The following is a 21,619-nucleotide window of genomic DNA, read 5'->3' as shown; positions in this document are numbered from 1 at the left end:
TTAGGCATGATTTAGAAATCCAAAGAGCAGTAATAAGCCCCGCAGGAACAGATGTTTTTCCAAGAATCCGTGATTGAACGACCAACTGCAATCTTCTGGACCACCTTCTCGGAGATGTTAGACATTCTTCACAGGTTTAAGCCCTATCTGCTACCAGCGAGAGACTGACTGGGTAGGACATCTCTGTGAATCATCACAAATGCTACCTTACCACCAAGTAGCAAGGCACTACAAATATGAACATGGTCTTTGCCTCTCTGTCACAATATATCTGACTGAGAGGAAGAAACTACCTGTAACAGCCTCAGATGTTAATAAAGCATTATGGTAGGTGCATCATTTGTAGGGAGGAGAATGGATGGCAGTCACAATAGTGTATCTCATGTCATGCTTCTGGAACAGCCCTACTAGTGCACATGCCAAGGAAGGAAGTGTCTGAATGGCATATACACTAAGCCATGCAGCACAGATGAGTGGGTTTACACAAAACCATTCATTAATTGCTGTCTCTGAAGAGCTGAAATCTATGCTAAACATCTTCATTATTACAGCCCCCACCATGAATCAAGTGTAAATCGAGTTTAATGGATGAAGACCTGGTGATCAAGAATGGCAGCAGTTGAGACAAATCTGTTCAGTGCAATTACAACTTCCCTGTATAATAAAGTGTAACAACTGGACAATGCACCGATTCCAACGTAAAGGACAATCTGGTTAGAGTGAAACAAATTGGTCTAGAGGCATTTTCTCAATCACTGACTAGTGATTAGAAGAAAACAAGTAGCTGAGCACATTCAACACATATAACAAGACTCCAAAGAAGTCTGTGGATAAAACAGCAGCATCAGGTCAGAGTAACGAAATAAGTGACCATTTGCTTTAATACATATATGATTCTGCATTATTGTCAGTGGCTTAGAATTAAGACTTTGTTGACTTCATTGGGAATCACGAATGCAGTGAATACCCACTATCTCTCTTCAAGGATGATAGCAGCATGAGAACAGGCACCAAGTCAAGCCGTGTCAAAGTTCTGATAAAAGACACTGAAGTGACCAGCAGTGCCCCAACTCGACAGAAAGACAGCAGTAGTCTTTGATGCCATGTATGCCATTTGACGTTGGTCTTTTCACAAAGATGACATTTTCAGAACCAGTGCGGGTAGAACGATACAAATTCCTGCTGCTGAATGATGTACCTGCTGGTACCGAATTCATACACTTCTGCTGTGACAAATGCAGTGGGCCATTACCACCTTTAAGTATGCTGAGCAAGAACACAGGTCAAAACCTGCTGAGACATAGGAAATCAATGATCATTACATGGTCCCTGACACACAAGATTTCTTTGTAGTGGCAGCAAATGAGGCTAAACTCCTAAACTTCCTCTGTGAGAAATGGTCTTCACTCTGCTGTTAGCTCGCCTCATATCTACCTAGGTGGTGGCTTTACAAAATAAGCGAGAAGCATGTTAATCGCAAAAGAGTCTGTTATGAATGTCCCTGCCCTGAAATCAACACAAAAGGATGCTGATACAAGGGTAATACTGCACAATTTGTACAGTGCCCCGAATGATAGAGTTAAAAGAGTTGTTATCCATGTGAATGATACAGACATTATACACTGTAATTTCTAATAGTATATGTATGCCTACATTCTGGTGCAACACATGTGAAAGATCTACCTAAACTATGGGTGAGGACAACTCAAGATGCGTATTTACAGATCTATGATTTGGTATTTATGGCACCTGGAACTTCACAGTGTTGTGCAATGCCTGTCATCCATAGTTTAAAGGTATAACCTGTATAAAGGTAGAAAATGCCCTTGTGGCTGATATGAAAGTGCTAACTTCAGAGCATTATAATTTTTTAATGAAATATGCAATGAACCTGTAAGTTCAACAGAATACTGCCCATATGTATGGACTGTTTTCCAGAAAGTTTGAATTCTCTAGGACAGATGATTTTTGAAGTATGACAATTTGCAATTTTGCAGAATTTAAATTTTTGGTAAAAATTGTAATAAAAATTATATTTTGGCTGGAAATTTTTATGCAAAATATTACCAAACCAATCAAGTGAGGTATCATCCTGTACCAAATTTAATTCTCTTTAATATGATACCTCGCACATGGTGGTTAAAGGTAAGACTCAAAAGTTATTTGTAAAAAATATAAATATTATAGTTAAACATGGCGGCCATTTTGAAAAAAATGGCCGCCATTTTTTTCCAGCAGCATATTGTCAAGGTAGTCCACCTAGAAGTTGTTCAGGAGGATCTTCTGAACACATTGATACCAAACAACCTTTTACAACAGCCCATGTCTGGTAAACCTGTCTTGCCCCCTGGGTAATCCCGATAATATCATCGAGTGAAACGGGGAATACCACCGGAAGAATAAAAATACACAATACCAAGACAGCGAATGAGCGAAGCGTCAGCCTCGCCTGCCACTATTATCTACTTGTACATGTATTCTCCAGGCGCCATGCATGGTTATCTATGAATATTTCTTCATTTAGAAGTAAAAAAGCCCTTCAGAAAGAAGATGTTGACGTGCGCTGGTTATACAAACATCCACAGCAGATTGCACCAGCAGCGCCGTACAGGGTGTATTGTAAGTATGTAAGACTACGAACAGAAATACTCGGCTGATAGCCCCCGTGATGTCTTGTCGGTGCGCTATATTGCATTCCTTATATGTATGTATGTATGTATATGTATGTATGTATGAATGTATGTATGTATCATTATGTATTATCTTTTTTTTCCCGTTCATATAGTTATGGCTCGTGGGTATGCTCTCGGCGCAACGCGCCATCCTCAGTGTGGCATGGTTAATGGCATAATACCATGCCACTAACGTAATGCGTGTTTCGCCGAGAGCATACCCACAAGTCATCACTATAGAAACGGGAAATAAGAGAACAAAATAGGGCACACGAAACCTAGACAGCTGATAATGGGCGGACCTACTGAGAGTTATATCGTTTTTAATAGCCACTGTATAATGGACACTAATAATAACTAGGCGGACCTCGCACTAAGACACGCTACGGAGAACGCTCATATGCGGTTATTGCACCCAACAATTGGAAAAATCTACCCATTCATATACGACAAGCCCCATCAGTAGAATAATTCAAGGCACTTCTTAAAATTCATCTTTTCCCATATTGATTCCTTCCCAAGGTTAATGTGCTGAGTGTAAGTCAATCATTGTATGTGTTTAATTACTGGTACGCATTAAGTTATGTCATATTATCGTTGTGTTTTGACCTGTCTGTTTTCCCTCATTTTTCATCTTTCCTTTCGTCTTTTTCCTGTGCGCTTAGAAACATTGTATTAAAACGCATTACAAATGTAATGTATTGTTGTCATTATTATAATTATTATTATTATAATTATTATTATTATCAAGGGTTCTTGGATTGGAAAGAGACTATCACAATGTAAAATATAACACAATAATTTATATATATATATATATATATATATATATATATATATATAGGCCTATGGAGATGTATGTATCTTAGGAACATGTACATTCAATTGACGTGGTATATCTGTCAGAATCGAAGAAAGGTGCAAAATTCTCACATGTGATAATTTCTTGGACCATTGTTAGCCGATTGAACAAAACAAAGAAAAAAACAACCACAAAAGTGAAAACGTGTGAGGTAAATGCATGGTGAACAATGGCATTAATTTTGTTTAAAAACAAATGTATTGATTAATAGTAATAGTGCTAAACAAATCGTCAGTTGTATGCAATACTTGAGGCAAACTGCATGAGTTCAATACAAAGGTAATCTTTTGCAGCCTTAGCCCATGGATTAAGAAAGTGGTTGCCAAGCATCGTGTTTTTAACCATGTAATTACTACTAGTAGTAACGATTTGGATACGGCGTGTTTGAAACAAAAAATGAATCCTGTAATACCGAGTGTCTACACCGTTGACAAGAATTTGTGTGTGCACACGGTCGCGCGCGCACGCGTGTGTGCGTTTTCTATTAAACGATAATCCTCTTACCAATGGCAGTGATAATGACGTGGCCCTGTGGTACAGAAGTGATGAAACTGCAGAGGTCACTCTGGATTATTGTGACGTATTGCTTACCTCACCAGGTGTTCACTTGACTCTAATGAAAAGCGTAAAGCCAAAGTTTCATCAAAATATGATAGGAGCGTTGTGAGGCTTAGATGTCCATTTTTTTTTCTACAAAGCAGTGGTATCGCTTTCAGCTAATTTGCATATAAATCAAGTGATGAGATCACACGTCACGACTCATAGATTTCTTGTTCATCTGATAGACAAAACGGAAGTCAACGACGTATTCAAATCAGAATCGATTATTTTTTTGGTGCTGTTGTTGTTACTGTTGTTGTTCAGTTTCAATTTCATTTATTTCTTTTTTGTTTTGTTTTGTATTTTGTGTAGCTGTTCAATTTTAAAACATTGTCATTCAACTTCATGCTTTGACACATTGTTTTCCTAAATCGCAATTTAAGTCATCGATCCTAGTGTAGCTGACCACGTGATAGCAGTAAATCATTTCGTCTATTAAACATTGGCATTCATTTTTTATGCCTCCGCCACGAAGTGGTGCCGGAGGCATTATGTTTTTCGGGTTGTCCGTCCGTCCGTACGTCCGTCCGTCCGTCCGTCCGTCCGTACGTCAGTACGTACGTCCGTCCGCTTTCGTTTACGCGATAACTTGAGTAATATTGACTGGAATTTTATCAAACTTGGTCCAAGTATAAAGTATGATGGGGCAATAATTTGATTAGATCTTGGGTGAAATCGGCCAAAGGTCAAATGTCAAGGTCAAATCCTGAAATTGTATCCGTTTACGCGATAACTCAAGACTGGATGAGCAAATTTCACCAAACTTTGTCGCAAGATGATGCATGATGGGGCAATTACTTGATAAGCTTTTTTAGTGAAATCGGACAGAGGTGAAAGGTCAAAGATCAAGGTCAAATCCTAAAATTGATCTGTTTACGTGATAACTCATAACTGGATGAAGCAGCTTTCACCAAACTTGGTCCAAGGATGATGCATGATAGGACAATTAGTTGAGTAGATTTTAGTGACATTGGCAAGAGGTCAAAGGTCAAAAGGTCAAGGTCAAATGCTAACAATGTTGCTATTTCCCCCATATCTATGCAATGCCCAACGGTATTTTCTCGAAACTTAGTGTAGACATGTACTACTGCGTAAAGATTCTCCAGAGAGAGTTTCATGTCACAAGGTCAAAGGTCAAAAGGTCAAAGGTTAGGTGAAAATATTGCAATATCACTTTTCTCTCAAATGATTCAGTGTATCTTCATGGAACTTGGTACATACGCATGTACTGACTGGCAGGGATTATCTAGGGAATTCAGGGGTCATGGGTCAATAGTCAGGGGACAATGGTCAAGGTCAACTCCTCAAAATTTTACTATTTTCCTCATATCCTAGTATATCCAATGCTTGCATTATTAGTTTAAAAACATAATATATACCTGCATTACCTTATGGAGATTCTCCGGGAAATTTCCAGCCAGAAGGTCAAAGGTCAAAGGTAAAGGGTCAAAGGCAAGGTTTCAATGCCCCCCCCCCCCCCAAAAAAAAAAAAAATCTATTTTGTACTGTACATAATTACACTCTTTCTTCATATCTTGGAAATTACTCAATGCATAAACTTATAAAAGGGTCCATCAGAAGTCAAGTAAAAATTCTCAATTCCCTAAATATGTGTACCTGCACTCCTAGACAAGTATAGTAAACCCAGTTCAAGGAAAGTGAACATTCAAGATATTTCTGACAAACCTGTCATTTCAATATTTTGCCACTTCTGTGAAACTGTCATCACACATTGTGAAGACATTGTGCTATACACCTATTGGGAGAATTATGCATTATGGCGGAGGCATCACTCGCCATAGCGACATTTCTAGTTAAAACATATTTCCTTCCAGAACACTTACCCACTGACACCAACTTACGCCAGACTTACACACTTGACGTAATTTACACAGATATCCTAACACAATCGCATGTGCAGCTGCAGTGACGTGACCATATAATTGAAGCAAAAAAGATCGAGTTAAAACATTATTTTTAGATACGATTATGATATCGAGGATATACCTTGATCAACAATAAGAATTCAAAATTTTCGTCAACGTTCTACGACAAAGAGAGATGTCTTGAAAGGAAAGGGTGTGTCAATCATAGACAGACTTATGGCAAACAGACCGTGTACCTTTTCTAACCTTCACATTCTATGACGAATAAAAACTGCTTGAATGCTTTACCAAAGTTCAAAAGATAATGCTGTGAAAAAAAAAATGTAGGAGTACTGGGACAGGCAACGAGAACAACCAGTTTAAGAGAAGTGATAGTAAGTTCAATATAATAAAACAACTTAAGGGCATTGTACAGTAGTTACACGAAATTACTTTTCGTTTCCTAAAACATTTTTTTTTTTCAAACTTGGAAGTTAGAATCCGAGAAGAACGTAAAAATTAAGCTTAACTAGGCATTTATTCATTGGCGTACGTTTGTTGTTTTAGGTGAAATAGACGTTCATTCATTAATGCAAATGTGTTAATTTAGGTGAAATTCATGTTTTCTTTCAAAAAGTCCTAAATACGAAACACTTTTCTTGCGAAAGGGCCTATATCCCAATTTCATTGTGTATATTGTTTATCTTATTTTATTATCTTATTTTGCAGAAAAAAAAACATGCAATACATAAACAATTACTAAGCTCAAAACAATCAATCAGTACAATAACACAAAACTACCCAAACGCTGAATGCACCTGACAGGGCTGCCAGGCATTGGGCAAGTTAACTAAATAACTGTAGTCCGCGGACCTCCCTAACCTATATCCCTTCCAGACGCATCCAGAGTTACAGATTTATTTGCCACTGATTATCATGATGAAATATTAATAACTGTACTTTTCAAAATCTCTTGCATAAAAGTACAAACTATATAAAAATCTTTATATATTTCACAATATAAAATCACAATTCACAAACTCATGATCACACCGCCAAAAAAGTGACATAGTTACAAAACAGATCCCTTTACTCTCCCAACCCTCCCCTCCCACACTCCCCAAATTAAGAATCCTATCACCCCCCCCCCCCCTCGACAACCATTAACACAAAACAAAACAAAAAAACATTCTGCAAACATTAATGACAATTCGAAGCGGGTGGTAACCAGGCCAACAAAACTGTACAAGGAAGCCAGTGGCATACCACAATCCCTAGCCAATTCCTATTTCTAAATCAAACCCATTTTCCCCACGAAACCCTCAGAAAACCAATAAAAAATAGTCAATATTCATATATAAACATATATAAACACACATTTCTAATTATTATTATTATCAAACTGCTGGATTGAGAACATGACAAAAAGCAATGAAAAAAAATGCAGCTGTTTCAGAACAATATCGAAAATTTTAGAAAAATTAGTTTATAAGCGTCTCTCCTCGTTTATGATTGAAAATGAAATATCAAATGTGAATCAGTTTGGCTTTAGGAAAGGATTTTCTACCGATTATGCTATAATTAAATCTGTTGATAATATTATTGATGCGCTTATTAAAAAGGAGCACATAATTGGAGTTTTTATGGATCTTAGTAAAGCATTCGACACTATTGATCATGACATTTTATTTAAAAAATTACATAATTATGGCGTGAGAGGGATTACTTTGTCATGGTTTAGAAGTTATCTAAGTCATCGAAAACAATATGTTGCATTTAGATCCAGTCATTCGTTCCATTTGAACGTGTCATGTGGTGTCCCTCAGGGATCTATCCTCGGGCCCCTACTTTGTTTGATTTATATTAATGATATCATTAATTCCTCTCCTCGTTTAAACTTCATTTTATTTGCAGACGACACCAATGTTTTTTATTCCCACAAGGATATTGTAACATTGGTGGATACATTAAACATGGTATTAAGTAATATTTCGAAATGGTTTAGAAGTAATAAGCTTTCATTGAATATTGATAAAACATGTTTTATACATTTTCATACGCTTCAATCTCAACCCACCCTTCCTCAAAGTATTTCTATTGATGATATAAACATTGCTGAGAAACATTCAACCAAGTTCCTAGGAGTGACCCTAGATAACAATCTAACTTGGAATACTCATGTCCAGAATATTATAACAGCAATATCTAAGGCAACTGGTGTGTTAAGGAGAATAAAATAATTAATGATCAAACTTTAATGATGTTATACAACACCTTATTTCTACCATATGTAATGTACTGTAATATTGTATGGGGCAACTGTAGCAAAACCAAATTGAACACAATTTTTCTTCTTCAGAAAAAGGCTCTTCGTATATGCACACATTCAATTTTTTTGGCTCACACTGATCCCATATTTTATCGCCTAAAAACCCTAAAGGCCCATGATATACATTCATATTTAACTGCTATATTTATGTACAAACACATTCGAAATTTATTACCATTTTTCCATAATGCCCTAGTTACTAATGATCATATTCACTCATACCCTACCCGTCGTTCCCATGATTTTCATTTAAGTAATCCAAAGCTTTTACTTGCTCAAAAGTCGATTAGACATCACGGTTCGGATACATGGAACACTCTTCCTGAAGAGTTGAAACAGTGTGCCTCCTTGTTTTCATTCAAAGCAAACTTAAAGAAGCATATTTTATCACAGTATACTTCAAATACGAATTAAGCCCGAATAATTTATATGACTTATGTTGGTCTCCCGATAGTAGCAACATCGTAAGTCATTCCCTCTTCCAACAAACCAATTTTATCATTCCAAATCCCAGCCTATCTGCCCCTGTGCACTCTCAAGCACTCGCACGCACATTCACCACCTTCACACATCAGAGTTTATTTTCCCCTGCTATCCTCGCAGCAGAATTTGTATTGTTTACCAATTTACCTACCTACCTTTTCCTCGGGCCGGCCATCTTTTCAAGCAATGCTTACAATGGCGGCCCTCTGCATTATCATTTCCTAAATATAATATTGTTATTGTAATCCCAGCTGCATAGACATGCATACTGTAATATCATTAATTTCCTTTTATATCATTGTTTATGCAAGTCAAACGACTCTGTTTCAAATATACTTTGTATATTTCCCATGTTCACGATTATTCAGTTTATGTACAATGTATATTGATTTGCAGAAAATAAAGTATCTATCAAACAAACAAAAAGGGTTAAAACTATGACAAACAGGTGAAATCATTAAAAAAAATTGCACAGATATAAAACAGAAAACAGCCTTCTGGGCTGGGAAGAAATGACATTTCTCAGACAGAAATTAAGGGGAAAGGTTGAAACAGGGAAAAAAAGAAGCAAATTGACTATCCAACCCCCTCCCCCCGCCCCCCCCAAAAAAAAAACAAAAACAAAAACAAAAACAAACAAACACTGTATTATAAATACTTTTGTTGAAAGCAGTATTACCAAAATAAAAAAAACAGCTCATAACTGGCAAATCTTAAACATAAATACAATTCTGTATTATCTAATCTTTTGCAGATTAATACCATGAGGCATGCATACTTATGCACACATATTCATTCATTCATAAATACATTATTTCAATGACGATGTTAATAATGTTGATAATGATGGTGAGAATGATTATCCAGAATAACGGTGATGATGATGGAAAAGGTCATGTAAACCCTGTCTTGTACAACGCATCTTACTTGTCAGAGATTGCTGTTATGTAGGGCAATGTTATTGTTGATGTTTTTTTTTTGTAATAGAAATAAGATGAGTGTTAATAAGTTACTGACAATAAACGGCCTTACTGTTAAAGGCACGTATGCCTGCTGAAGCTCAGATTCGAACTAATCTTTACAAGTTTTTACGACACTGTACTATATCAGGCAAGGTTTCGATAACTATGTCGAGTGAACGGCTAAAGCAAAACCACTGTCAAAGGAAATATATGGATAAAACTTTTTTTAAGACCCTAATTAGAGGAAAAAAATAATTACTATAAAGTACAATTCAGGACATTATGCAGGATGTTATTCATTGTCATTTTTTATACCAATAGTAATGACACTTTATAGAAGGACTTCTTGGAGGGAAACGGGGTATTGTGCGAAATTGCGTTAGAGTGCATTGATGTCCTTTTGGAAGAAAACTCTTTATAGACATAGACAATAGTGGGGTTAGTGTTGGTCTGTGGCACATGAGTGTGTATGTGTTTCTCCGTGTATACATTGTTCATAGAAAGCTTTGTTTCAAAACTTAACCATGCAGATTTACCAAAGTGCGTGGAGCAGGCTGGTGACAAGCTGTCCATCGCATGGAAATCCGGTTCGTCATATCTGACAGTATTTGAAGTATTGGTCGATTGCTAGCTGAATGAAGGCTCCAGTTATGGCGAAATGTGACTGTATCGATCGCGGCTTGACTCGGCTGTTTTACAACTATGGAAAGTTTGTCTCTCGATGGCCTTCCGTATTTATCCTTATCTCCCTCATCGTTGCGGCAGCCTTGTCGGTAGGAATCATGTTCCTGAAGGTCGACACCGATGTCATCTTTCTTTTCACACCGGATAACAGCCAAGCTCGAGACGACGCTGTGGTTGTATACGATGACTTTCCCACGGACTACGATGAGTACACGGCGACACGCGGAAACGGCACGGATGATCTCGCCGCAAACATCATCATAGCACCGAAAGCAGGAGACGATGTATTGGCAGAGGACGTGTTTTCCGAGATACTACGCTTCGACCGTGAATTGCGGAACGTGTCAATAACCAACAACAATGGAATGCCGCTCACGTACGAGTCTCTCTGCGCCATGAGTCGAGGTGTCTGCCTAGATAACCCAGTCCTGGAGATCCTCAATCGCAACGTGAGTTACCTGAAAGACGTGAACTTGACCTACCCATTCTTCGAAGCGTCGAACGGTGAAAGTTACTTCCTTGGAACTACCTTCGGAGATGTAGAGCTTGGAAACAACGAGACAATCTTGAGAGCTGGACTTTTCGCCCTGAATTACATTCTGCAGACCACACCTCTTCTCGAGGAGGAGGGTATGGAGTGGGAGACTGAATTCGAGAGCTTTGTAGACAACTTTGAGTCCGACGCAATATCTGTCTCATTCATCCATTCTCACACCCTGGACAGTGAAGTGAGCCTTTCGACGCAGTCCGTCATTCCTCTCTTCTCCATCTCGTACACGTTACTCTTCACTTTCGCCATCACATCTTGTGTGATGTTTGACTGGGTGTTCAGCAAACCTTTTCTGGGCTTCATGGGAACAATCTCCGCGTCTCTTGCCGTGGCGTCCTCTCTGGGACTACTTTCCTACGCTGGAGTCAACTTCAACATAGTGACGTCCTCCATGCCATTTCTGATCATTGGTGAGTGTTAAGTATACAGTGTGCAGAGACCGGTGAGCCCTTTCAGAACTACATTTTTCACTTTAGACCAATTGACTTAGTAGATCAAAACATTTTTTTTTGAGGGGGGGGGGGATGGGGTTATCTTAAAAAAAAAATGAGGCTGGGTTCACGATATAAACTTGATTTTCTTTTAACTGTGCACAATAGTAATGAATTAAATTTCAGAATACGTTCTAAAATCAATGATTTGTTGAATACAATATCAAGTATCAACCTCTCAAACGAAAATTAATCAACAAACTCCGACCAAAGATTTGTCGTGTTTTTCCCTGTCTTTGTTAGAACAGAAAGCAAAGCAAATACTCAGCAATAAGACGACGGTCACAATCATTTGGTAACAAAAACAACGTGTTTTAAAGATAGCTGCCACACGTGGTCACCCTGAAAGAAAGAGACGATGGCAAACTCTCAATCTATCAATGAATGAATGGATCAATCAATCAATCAATCAATCAATCATGGTTTCATTCCAATAAACAAAATCAAAACATAATACAAAGTATACGTGTCATGAAATGATATTGTCCAGACGTTTACAAAAGATTCGTGTAGTATAGGAAATAAATTATATACAACAACAAAATGTACAATCCCTGTATACTTCGTGAGCGTTCGTAAAATAACTTCAGTTATGGAAAATAGCGATCTTCTAACTCGAAAATAGCGATTCAACTCTTGCAATACCTATAGAAAATAGAATGTCAAGAAACTTAATCTGGAAAGCGATTAAAAGGATTTTTTTTTTTTTGCTTCATTCATGGTTTCTTCTTACACCTCGTCTCATCTAGGAATTGGAATTGATGACATGTTCATCATGCTTGCTGCTTGGCGGAAGACCAGTCCATGTGACAGTGTAGAGGAGCGAATGGGGAAGGCCTTCTCCGAGGCGGCAGTCTCCATCACCATCACCAGCATTACCGACGCCCTCGCCTTCGGTATAGGGTCGATCAACCCACTACCAGCGGTCCGCGTCTTCTGTCTCTATACCGGCGTCGCAGTCATCTTCGACTACATCTTCCAGATCACTTTCTTCGGAGCCTGCATGGCACTCACTGGTCGAAGGGAGGCGGCAAATCGTCACGTTTGGACTTTGATGAAAGTAAAATCGCCAGATGAAGCGCCCTCAACGGTATACAAGTTCTGTTGTGCAGGTGGTCTGTCGGAAGAGCAACGCCGTGAAAGGACGGTCGGAAACTGTGAGACCGGTCTTATGACGTTCTTCAAAGAATACTACGGACCATTCATGATGAAGCCCGCAGTAAAGTTCCTCACCTTGCTTGCTTTCTGCGCCTATCTGGGTGGTGCAATCTACGGATGCTTGAATGTTTCCGAGGGTTTGGAGTTGAAGCTGCTGGCCCGTTCCGGGTCACCAGCCTACGATTTCTTCGAGCGTCAGACTGATCACTTTTCGACTTATGGGCCTTTTGTTTCTGTTGTTATCCAGGAAAGCCTTAATTACAGTGACGCCACAGTCCAGCAAGATTTGGAGGCTCTCATGGAAGATTTCGAAAGCAGCGAATACATTCATTCCTCTGAGTACACAGAATTTTGGCTTCGGGACTTCCTGAAATTCCTGGATGCAGCAAATGTTCCGGCAAGTGTGAGATCAGACCCAGATGAGTTCTCTCGCTTACTAGCTAACCAATTCCTTGCTAACCCCTCTTTCTCAAGATACTCCCAAGACATCATTTTCGAGGAAGGTTCCAACGACACTGTGATAGAGTCATCCCGTTTCATACTCACGGGAGATAGCTTGGTCACCACAAACCAGCAAGTGCAGATGATGAGTGAAGTTCGAGACAAGGCGAGTGAAGCCGACATCACTTTAACCACGTTCTCACCCTTCTTCATCGTCTACGAGCAGTATGCTAGGATCCGATCCGTCACAATCCAAAATCTCTCTATAGCTGTTGCCGCCATGTTCGTCGTCGCTTTCTTTCTCATCCCCAATATAATCTGCTCCGTGGTGGTAGCCCTGTGCATCGCATCCATTGAGGTCGGCATCGTTGGCTATATGTCCTTGTGGGACGTACGTCTGGATAGTATCTCCATGATCAACCTCATCCTCTGCATAGGATTCAGCGTTGATTTCTCCGCTCATATCACATACTCTTTTCTTTCTGGTCAAGAAGAGTACGACGGCAGACACATGCTCTCGATCGCATCTCAGCACGCTGTGATGGCGCTCTACTCTCTCGGAATGCCCATCCTGCAAGGAGCCATATCTACAATCATCGCCATAATCGCCCTAAACTGGTCAACCAGCTACATATTTGTCGCCTTCTTCAAGGTGATGCTCCTGGTGATGCTCTTTGGGATTCTCCATAGTCTTGTCTTTCTGCCGGTCCTCCTGTCGTCATTCGGCTGCTGCTTCTGTTGGTCCAATGAAGACATCGATCGACAGGATAACAAGGTTCGCGTATCTTCGAACGGTGAGTTCTATACCTCGTAATTATACCGGTAAATAACACGAAATCGTTGCCTATCACACCTATGCAACATTGGTTAACAGCGGTTAATATGTCTTGACAATAACTGAGTATACTTTTACATTCAAATACCAAGATTTGTTTTTGAAATTGAAAATAAATTACTTTATTCTGGCATTTGAGAAAGCATGCCTACTTTGTGCAATTGTTCCTTTTAACTCAAGGCATTTGCGTAAAACATGCATTTAGGAATAAGTTTATAATTCGCTTTTGTCTTTATATGTATTGATAACTGTGGAGCATTATGTACAGTTTGTCTTGGTTTGGGGCTTTGTTTTTGTTGTTGCAAAGGATGACAACCCTCAAACAGGATCAAGGGTCAAAAATCAATGTTATTCACAATTGATAATAGTTATTGGGCCTTTGCCACAATATGCTCGCATCAACATTAACTCCGAATGTATTTAAGCCAATGAAATATTTAATGCGTTTACTATTATTTTTAAAGGCTTGTTTTCTCCTTATTTATATCATTTTCTGTTTTTAGGTGCGCAGAACAATCACCGGACACCGCAAGTGCATAACAACGCCGCCTTTACACCAGAAGTATAAGTGTCTGGAGAGAATTTAGACTATTTGGTGGTCCGTAAACTTGAATATTATTTGGGTGCAACGTAATGTTATGGATTTAACTTTGGATTTAACTACAAATGCATTGCTTTAGAGGTGCTTTGCCAGCAATCTCTCAGGTGGGGCAATGATTATCTAGAATATCATGGTTCTGTGGCAGACACGCCGTGATATCACTGAAGAGGTGGCAAATTCTGAAACCTGAATTTGATCTGTTGAATGCTGAAGAATTCCAATTTCTTTACTCATTTGTCGACAAAATACAAAGGCATTCATTCTTTTGGTAGAAACAGAGGAACAAGATTTCTTGTACTTCCTGGTCCCTTCCATAGTGAATTAAAAACATACAAATAATTCCTTTGTAAACAACGTCCTAGATAGCTCCTAACATACCCCTCCTCCCTTCAGAAATACTTTCAGTGATACTGTTTTCTGAAATTTTGGATAAAGGATTATCCTCAGACAAAAGAGGTAATTGGAGAATGAATACATTTTCACAGTTCTCCCAGAAGAGGCTGAATTATACCATTAACCTGTAATATACAACAGTCACAGTCAAGTACTATTTCGTGACATATTGGGTGGCTGATGACACAGTTTGATAAGAACGGAACTGAGGGTAACAAGGTAGTGATATTAAATCTTGAAGTAAAGTGACAAAATTGAACAAACCTATATCTTCCCCTGGAATCATCCTCCCTATTCGCTCTACTTCATTAGGTGCTTTGTACCATTCAGTTCTACAGCACACACGTTTCAAGAATGTAAGCAAAGGCAGTTTTTTTTTCAAAAGCTCCATGCTCTTTGTTCTTATATATAGATATAATTATAAGTGTATGTGTCTGCCTGTCTGTCTTGTGTATATGATTCACGTACATCTGTGATTTTTTTTTTTGCCTGCATGTGTATATTAATAATCAAAGAGATATTTTTCACATATTTCGGTGTTTGTATACTAATCAAACGTATGAGGGAATTCATATGACCCTGAATATAACTAATGTGTTCAGTCCGGCATGATACATATAAAAAATTATCATTATCATTATTATTATTATAATTATTATAACATTTATATATATATATATATATATATATAGAGAGAGAGAGAGAGAGAGAGAGAGTTTGTTCGCAAAAACCGATAAGTCCATATTTGCCAAATGGAGATATTTGCGATTAAAGGTCAAGAAAAATAAAGAGAAAATAAGAAAATGTTTGCTTCTTTCGACCATAACGTCAAAAATATACCTTTATATGTAGTGACCAATATATCATTTAAAAGATATTATTTTTTACTTTATGACAGAGACCGTACTTCAAAATCTTCAAAAATGGACTTATCGGTTTTTCCGAACAAACTCTTCATATAATGGCTCTGTAATTAGACAAAACATTGGATACAGCTTCCGGGAAGGGTGTATGAAAAATGTATACACAGCGTGCTCAGCAGTTAATTCTTGAATAGATGGGATCAAATGTAGCCAGAAACTTTAAGGAGACTCAAATTGTATTTTGTGTCCTTAAGCTCTAGAATATCCTGAATGCATTATTTTAAATTTATACTGTCTCCCCAAGGTGATATCTAAAGATAATGTGTAACATTATTATCATATGCTGCTGTTGCATTCTGTGTTCGTGTTACGAATTATTTTATTTAATTCAATTCAATTCAATTCAATTCATTTAATTTGAAAGCCAATGCGACATATGCGAAGTTTGATAATATTTACTTTTATTACTCTAAAGCCAAAGATGGTAAAGAACGATAAGAAGCCGGCTTTAAACCGATCAGTTTTAGCAGGGAGGCGGGAAGTCCCACCTCCCTGGTTTTAGTCAATGTGTGACCGTGAATTACAACACAAACAAAACATCTCGCACAATGATTTTGTGTCAGGACTCAAACTAGGTGAGATATGTGAACCTAGTCAATCTTGAGTTGTTTTTTAATATTTTCTAAAAGAGTAAGGCCTCAGCTACATAGGTAATGGTAAAGTTTGGGATCATAAGACGAATGGGATATTTTTATTTTAGCCGTTTTTCTAGAACACTTTTGTAGAAAAGTGTCACTAGGTCTGTCTTATAGTTTCTTTTTCATTTCTTAAAAGAAAAAAAAAACTCTGTACACGCCGTTCACTTGTAACTCTAATAACTTTTAAAGGGGATGGCTAGTAACTGATCAGTGTGAATCAATGGGAATGCTGGGGGATGATTGTTCCAATCCCTGTAGGATTCATTTAAGAGTACATTGTATTACTATTGTGTGAAAATTATTTACTTCAGAATGGTCTCATATTCAAGTAATGTGCAGTTTAATGTTTCCAGGTTAGCATGCCTGTATAGTGGCGGGGTGATCGTAACTGGGCGGTAACTTTCCGTGTTGATACTTAAAAAAAAAAGCTTTCACTATTGAAGGAGTGAATACAAAAAAGAGTGGAATTAGAGTGAAATTGGAGTGAATTTTGAATGAAAATGTTTATTTTCACTCATTATGGAGTGACCTCAGGGATCATTCAAAGATTTTGTAGTGATCCCTGAGGTCACTCTAAAACAACAACACTCTTTTTGTATTCACTCCTTCAAGAGTGAAAATTTACACTCGATTTTTTTAGAGAGTATAGAGCACGATCAATTTCCCCTTAATTTCATAATTCCTTAATTGTTTATGCTGCAGAGTTTTACGTCCTGTTTTTGTCACATTCATCATGTTCATTGCACATCTAGCACAGCTTGGTAAGATTAAGCGCTTGAATAGACCATACCTTAGAGTCTCTTTTTTCGGTAAACACTTTTCCAGAGTATGTGTTTTCTGTTCAATATTTAGATGGGTTAAGAGCAGGAAGGTGACATTCCCCTCCCTGGTTAAGAGAGTCCATTTTAATGTATTTATATGTCATTTTAAGGCTTATAGGGTGTGTAAAGTTCCGGTTGGAGTGAGGATTTAGCTTTTAACGTTTTGCGAGATATACAGCATATGAGATGTCAAAGAGCTTGCAATTCTAAATGGTATCAATAGTTTATTTGATGAAATTCGGTTTTTAAATGGCTGAGATATCCAGAAACAAGGTGAAATAAAGAGATCCTAATAAAAGGCGGGGCCTGTCGCCTTTTATCATCATCACTTTTTTTTATCTCAGCCATTTGAAAACCAATTCTCATCAAACAAACACTGAATCCTTCTTAGAATTACAAGAGGTTTCTCATTATCTCACTTACGAATGTTCAAAACATGAATCCCACCTCAACCAGTACTATACAGTCCCTTAAAAGTCTGCTCTTTCAGAATCTCAGAACCCATGTCTGACGACTTTTGTGTGTGTGTGTGGTGCAGGGTCACATATGCATCAACTCAATTCAAATGACTGTAAAAGTATGTATTCAAAGAACAAAAAATAACGAATGTCAGAACATTATTATGATGTGAATTAGCTCAGATATCAAACTTTTGTTCCCGACACAACTGTCTCATGTCGCAAAGTTTTCTAACCGCGATCTGATATTAGTCTGTCTTATTTTTGTTTGCTATTCGTGGTTAATGATGAAAGTTACCAAACTAGCTTTATTTCTATCTTTAAATGCTGTGTAAGTTTATGTTATATGATGTGTTTGTTAAAACACACACACACACACATACACACACACACACACGCACACACACACATAAACACAAGCAAGTGCCAAGATATTTAAAGTGGCCTTATATTCACGGATTGTTTATGTGCAAAGACCATCCTGTACATTGGGATTTGGAGCATTGTCATTTCATTTATTAGAACACAGATTGTCAGTGTAAAGTTGTTTTCCTTTATAGGGAAGTCATCCCTTCCCCTCCAACTCCCAAAGTCATCACCCCTTAGGTGAACATGGAAGGCCCAATTGAAGCCCAAGTAGACTCACTCTTCCAGATTTTTTTTTTAATGTCGACCGTTGATGGCGTTAGTCATGAGGGTACACAGTGAGTTGAGGATTTGGTAATATTGTTGTGGTAACTTCCATCAGTCACGTAATCAATTGGATGAACATGGAAACTTTTCCTCAGTCGTCCTTAATAGTAATTATTCATTCGGTGACACTCACTGGCACACACAGGACACATATAAAATGTATAAATGCACATGCATTTTCATGCAAACGCGACGTAAATCAAATTATGAAATATTTGGCCCACATTGCCGTTTGCAGATTTTTCCGTGTCCTGTGACACTTGGCACAATCTGATTTTCATCGATTTTTTATCGCTATGGACCACATGGCTGGTACTCTTTTTAAAGGAGGAAAAATCTTTGACACGATTTTAGGTGCTACGGTATTATGTAAATACCATGTACGATGATGAACGCACATGTTATGTCAATTTAAACTCACCGACTCTAAAGATGACTGTATGCGCACATTCAATTATAACAGGAAGTATCATGCTACTTATTTTATTTCTAATATGATGTCTTGTATAATTCATTTGTCTGCTTAGACATGAACAGTTACTATATGTCATACTTTAAACATTTATTCTGATATTTTTGCACTGATATGTATTTTTGCACTGATATGTATTTTTGCACTGAACGCGTAACCGTACAATCAAGAAGAATTATGGAATGAGTGGAGTTTACTGTGATTATTGGATAAATGCAATTTCAAAATGATGATTATATAACATAATTCGTAATTATTACTTATTTACTTCGTATTTACACAGAATGATATCGGGATATGTGTAAATTTGGAATCAAATCAGATTGAATGTGTGGCGATGGAGAAGAAACTAGTGGTTGCTTTTACGTTACAGTATTCTCCATTGTAGTATTTATCAGCATTTCAAAAAAAAAAATGTTTCGCGGAAATGTACATAAAACGTGACAATAAAGTCGCTTCCTTCACCGCATGATCTGTACGAGTCACGTAGCTTTGGCGGACGTACTTCTGCATGCTGCTCCATATTGTCTGTGGCATGCAGTTGTAAAACATGCGCTGAATGACGTCATGGAACATTAAGCTATAATAACATAATTCACAAAGTCAGTCACATTACTACGGTACCATGAGCATAAAGGCATTGCATCGAGGAGTAAGAATGACGAATTTAAAATGAATGGCTTATTCAAGGCAAAGGAAGCGAGACAACTGAAGAAGAAAAGAGAAGGGGACAATGACAGGTAAAAAAAATAAACAGGAGAAAAAAATAGATGAATGGCTTCATAAGACGAGTCAGAAAGAAAAAAACGAGAAAGAGAGAGAGGGGGATAGAGGCGGGGGAATTGAGGGGAGAGAGCAGGAGAGAGAGCAAGAACGACAGACAGACAGGGAGAAATGACATGGAGAGAGAGAGAGAGAGAAAGAGGAGAGGAATAAACAAGTATGAGCAGGCAGGAAAAAAGAAAATGTTTATATTGAGTTTTTGTTTTGTTTTTGTTTTTTGTCATTCTGACGTTCCAAGGTGGATAATTGAAACGATATTTAGAACTATCAATATAAGCAGCAGCAATATAGAGCAGTTCCTCCTCAGTGTTCTCTGAATAATTGGAAAAAAAATATAATGTAATTGTAATTTCACCTTCCCTCGGGACAACCCCCCCCCCCCCCCTTACCGGTGATGGTAAAACTTTGGCATAGCGAAGTTCCTCGGGATTCGAATTCCATTACAGATGACCCTGAAATATACCAATTTTTTTTTTTTTTTTTAAACAATGTTATACCTTTGGGTACCGGTATACAAAAAAATGTTCACCTCTTCCAGCCCCATAAGAATGCCTTTTTGTGATTTGAATCCACATGTTATATGTAAGATGATAAGAACATACAAACTCCTAATTGGAGCTCGTTAAAGTCATATAAAATGATTAGAATGTATAAGTAATATTTAAACAAATGTATCATGAAGGACTAGTAAGTCTAGAGTAGTATGAAGTAACCCCCGGAACCAAAATAAAAACCAAGGATAGATAAACAAACAAACAAACAAACAAACAAACAAACAAATACAAACTTGAATGGTAATTGATACGTATTGCACATTTCCAAGGTTTGAACGTCTGCCCAAGTGTGTGCTGGCTAACTACAACCTGTAAACGCGTTAAGTTGATTTGCTGCCCTCTCTAGTCGGGAGTCCACCTCCTTACCTATAATAGGTGAAAACTGATTAAATTCTAGAATGTTAAATTCTCACATGTTGCATCCCACAAAACCAAATTAGACGAGTCGACCTTGTCAACAACTCATGAAGCCACAATCGTGTGTACAAGTTTTAGTGTAATCGTAGTTTTCTTTTCTTGCTTGCTTTGTTTTTGTATTCTTTTTCTTTTGGAAGCTTTGCTTCTTTCTACCTTTTGCCTTTTTAGAGGTGTCACAATTTACAGAATGTAATCAGTGCGTTGTTATTCAACATGGCGTCAATCATTCATTTGAGGGTGTGCATTTCTTACATGAATATTCTATTGATTATATCAATAATCATCCAAGCAAAATTAGAATGCAACAAAGACAGAAAATAACACCGTTATTTGATCATGTAGCATATGGTTACAATATAGTGCACCACCCAACACACTGTTACGACCAAAATCACTCTGAGAATGATCGCACAAAAGAAACAATCAACTGATGTTCAGGCGGATTATTAACAGTGATATTGTGGGTACAGACTGGTAATCGGCGTCATATCAGCACAACAATGATCAATAGAAACAATTACAAATCGGTAATGGAATCACTTACATGCATCCAAATCTTAAATCACAAAGTCGCTACAGTTCCTTGGTAGTGTCCAGATACGATGTTCGATGCACAGATGAATGATACCTCCGACGTAAATCCAGACGCGCAGGTTGCGATAATCCTCGATATAAATCCGGGGTAAAAATCCAGGATATACGTCCACGTGTAACTCCACAGTATATGTCCGCAGCGAAATGTGCAGAATCCAATGTTATGACGACCACGTCCAGTCGATGCGTTGAATGACGATTCGCTCAATAATGTTCAGCTAGGAATCCAGTCCGTCACAGCTTTTCCGTAGCAATGTCCATTGACACAAAAATGGAGTCTATCTCCAATGTAGGCAAATTAATTATCTGCAGGCAAAATGTCTCCCAGGCCTTATCTCCA

The 21,619-nt window shown here is 37.9% G+C and overlaps 1 protein-coding gene across 1 annotated transcript; it reads left to right on the top strand.

Annotated features, from left to right (window-relative positions):
• Positions 1-2,572: 2,572 nt before the first annotated feature.
• LOC139716170 (patched domain-containing protein 3-like) lies at positions 2,573-14,500 on the top strand. Its single transcript, XM_071627731.1, has 4 exons — positions 2,573-2,619; positions 10,304-11,417; positions 12,248-13,891; positions 14,436-14,500. Exons 2-4 carry the CDS (start codon positions 10,409-10,411, stop codon positions 14,498-14,500), a joined length of 2,718 nt encoding a protein of 905 aa, XP_071483832.1. The 5' UTR covers positions 2,573-2,619; positions 10,304-10,408.
• Positions 14,501-21,619: the final 7,119 nt, after the last annotated feature.

This window comes from Diadema antillarum, unplaced genomic scaffold, assembly GCF_040938485.1.
Source record: "Diadema antillarum isolate AM-2024a unplaced genomic scaffold, OU_Dant_1.0 scf00000062, whole genome shotgun sequence".
Taxonomy (NCBI): domain Eukaryota; kingdom Metazoa; phylum Echinodermata; class Echinoidea; order Diadematoida; family Diadematidae; genus Diadema; species Diadema antillarum.
The sequence above is the reverse complement of the archived record's forward strand: the minus strand, read 5'-3'. Positions and strand labels throughout refer to the sequence as shown.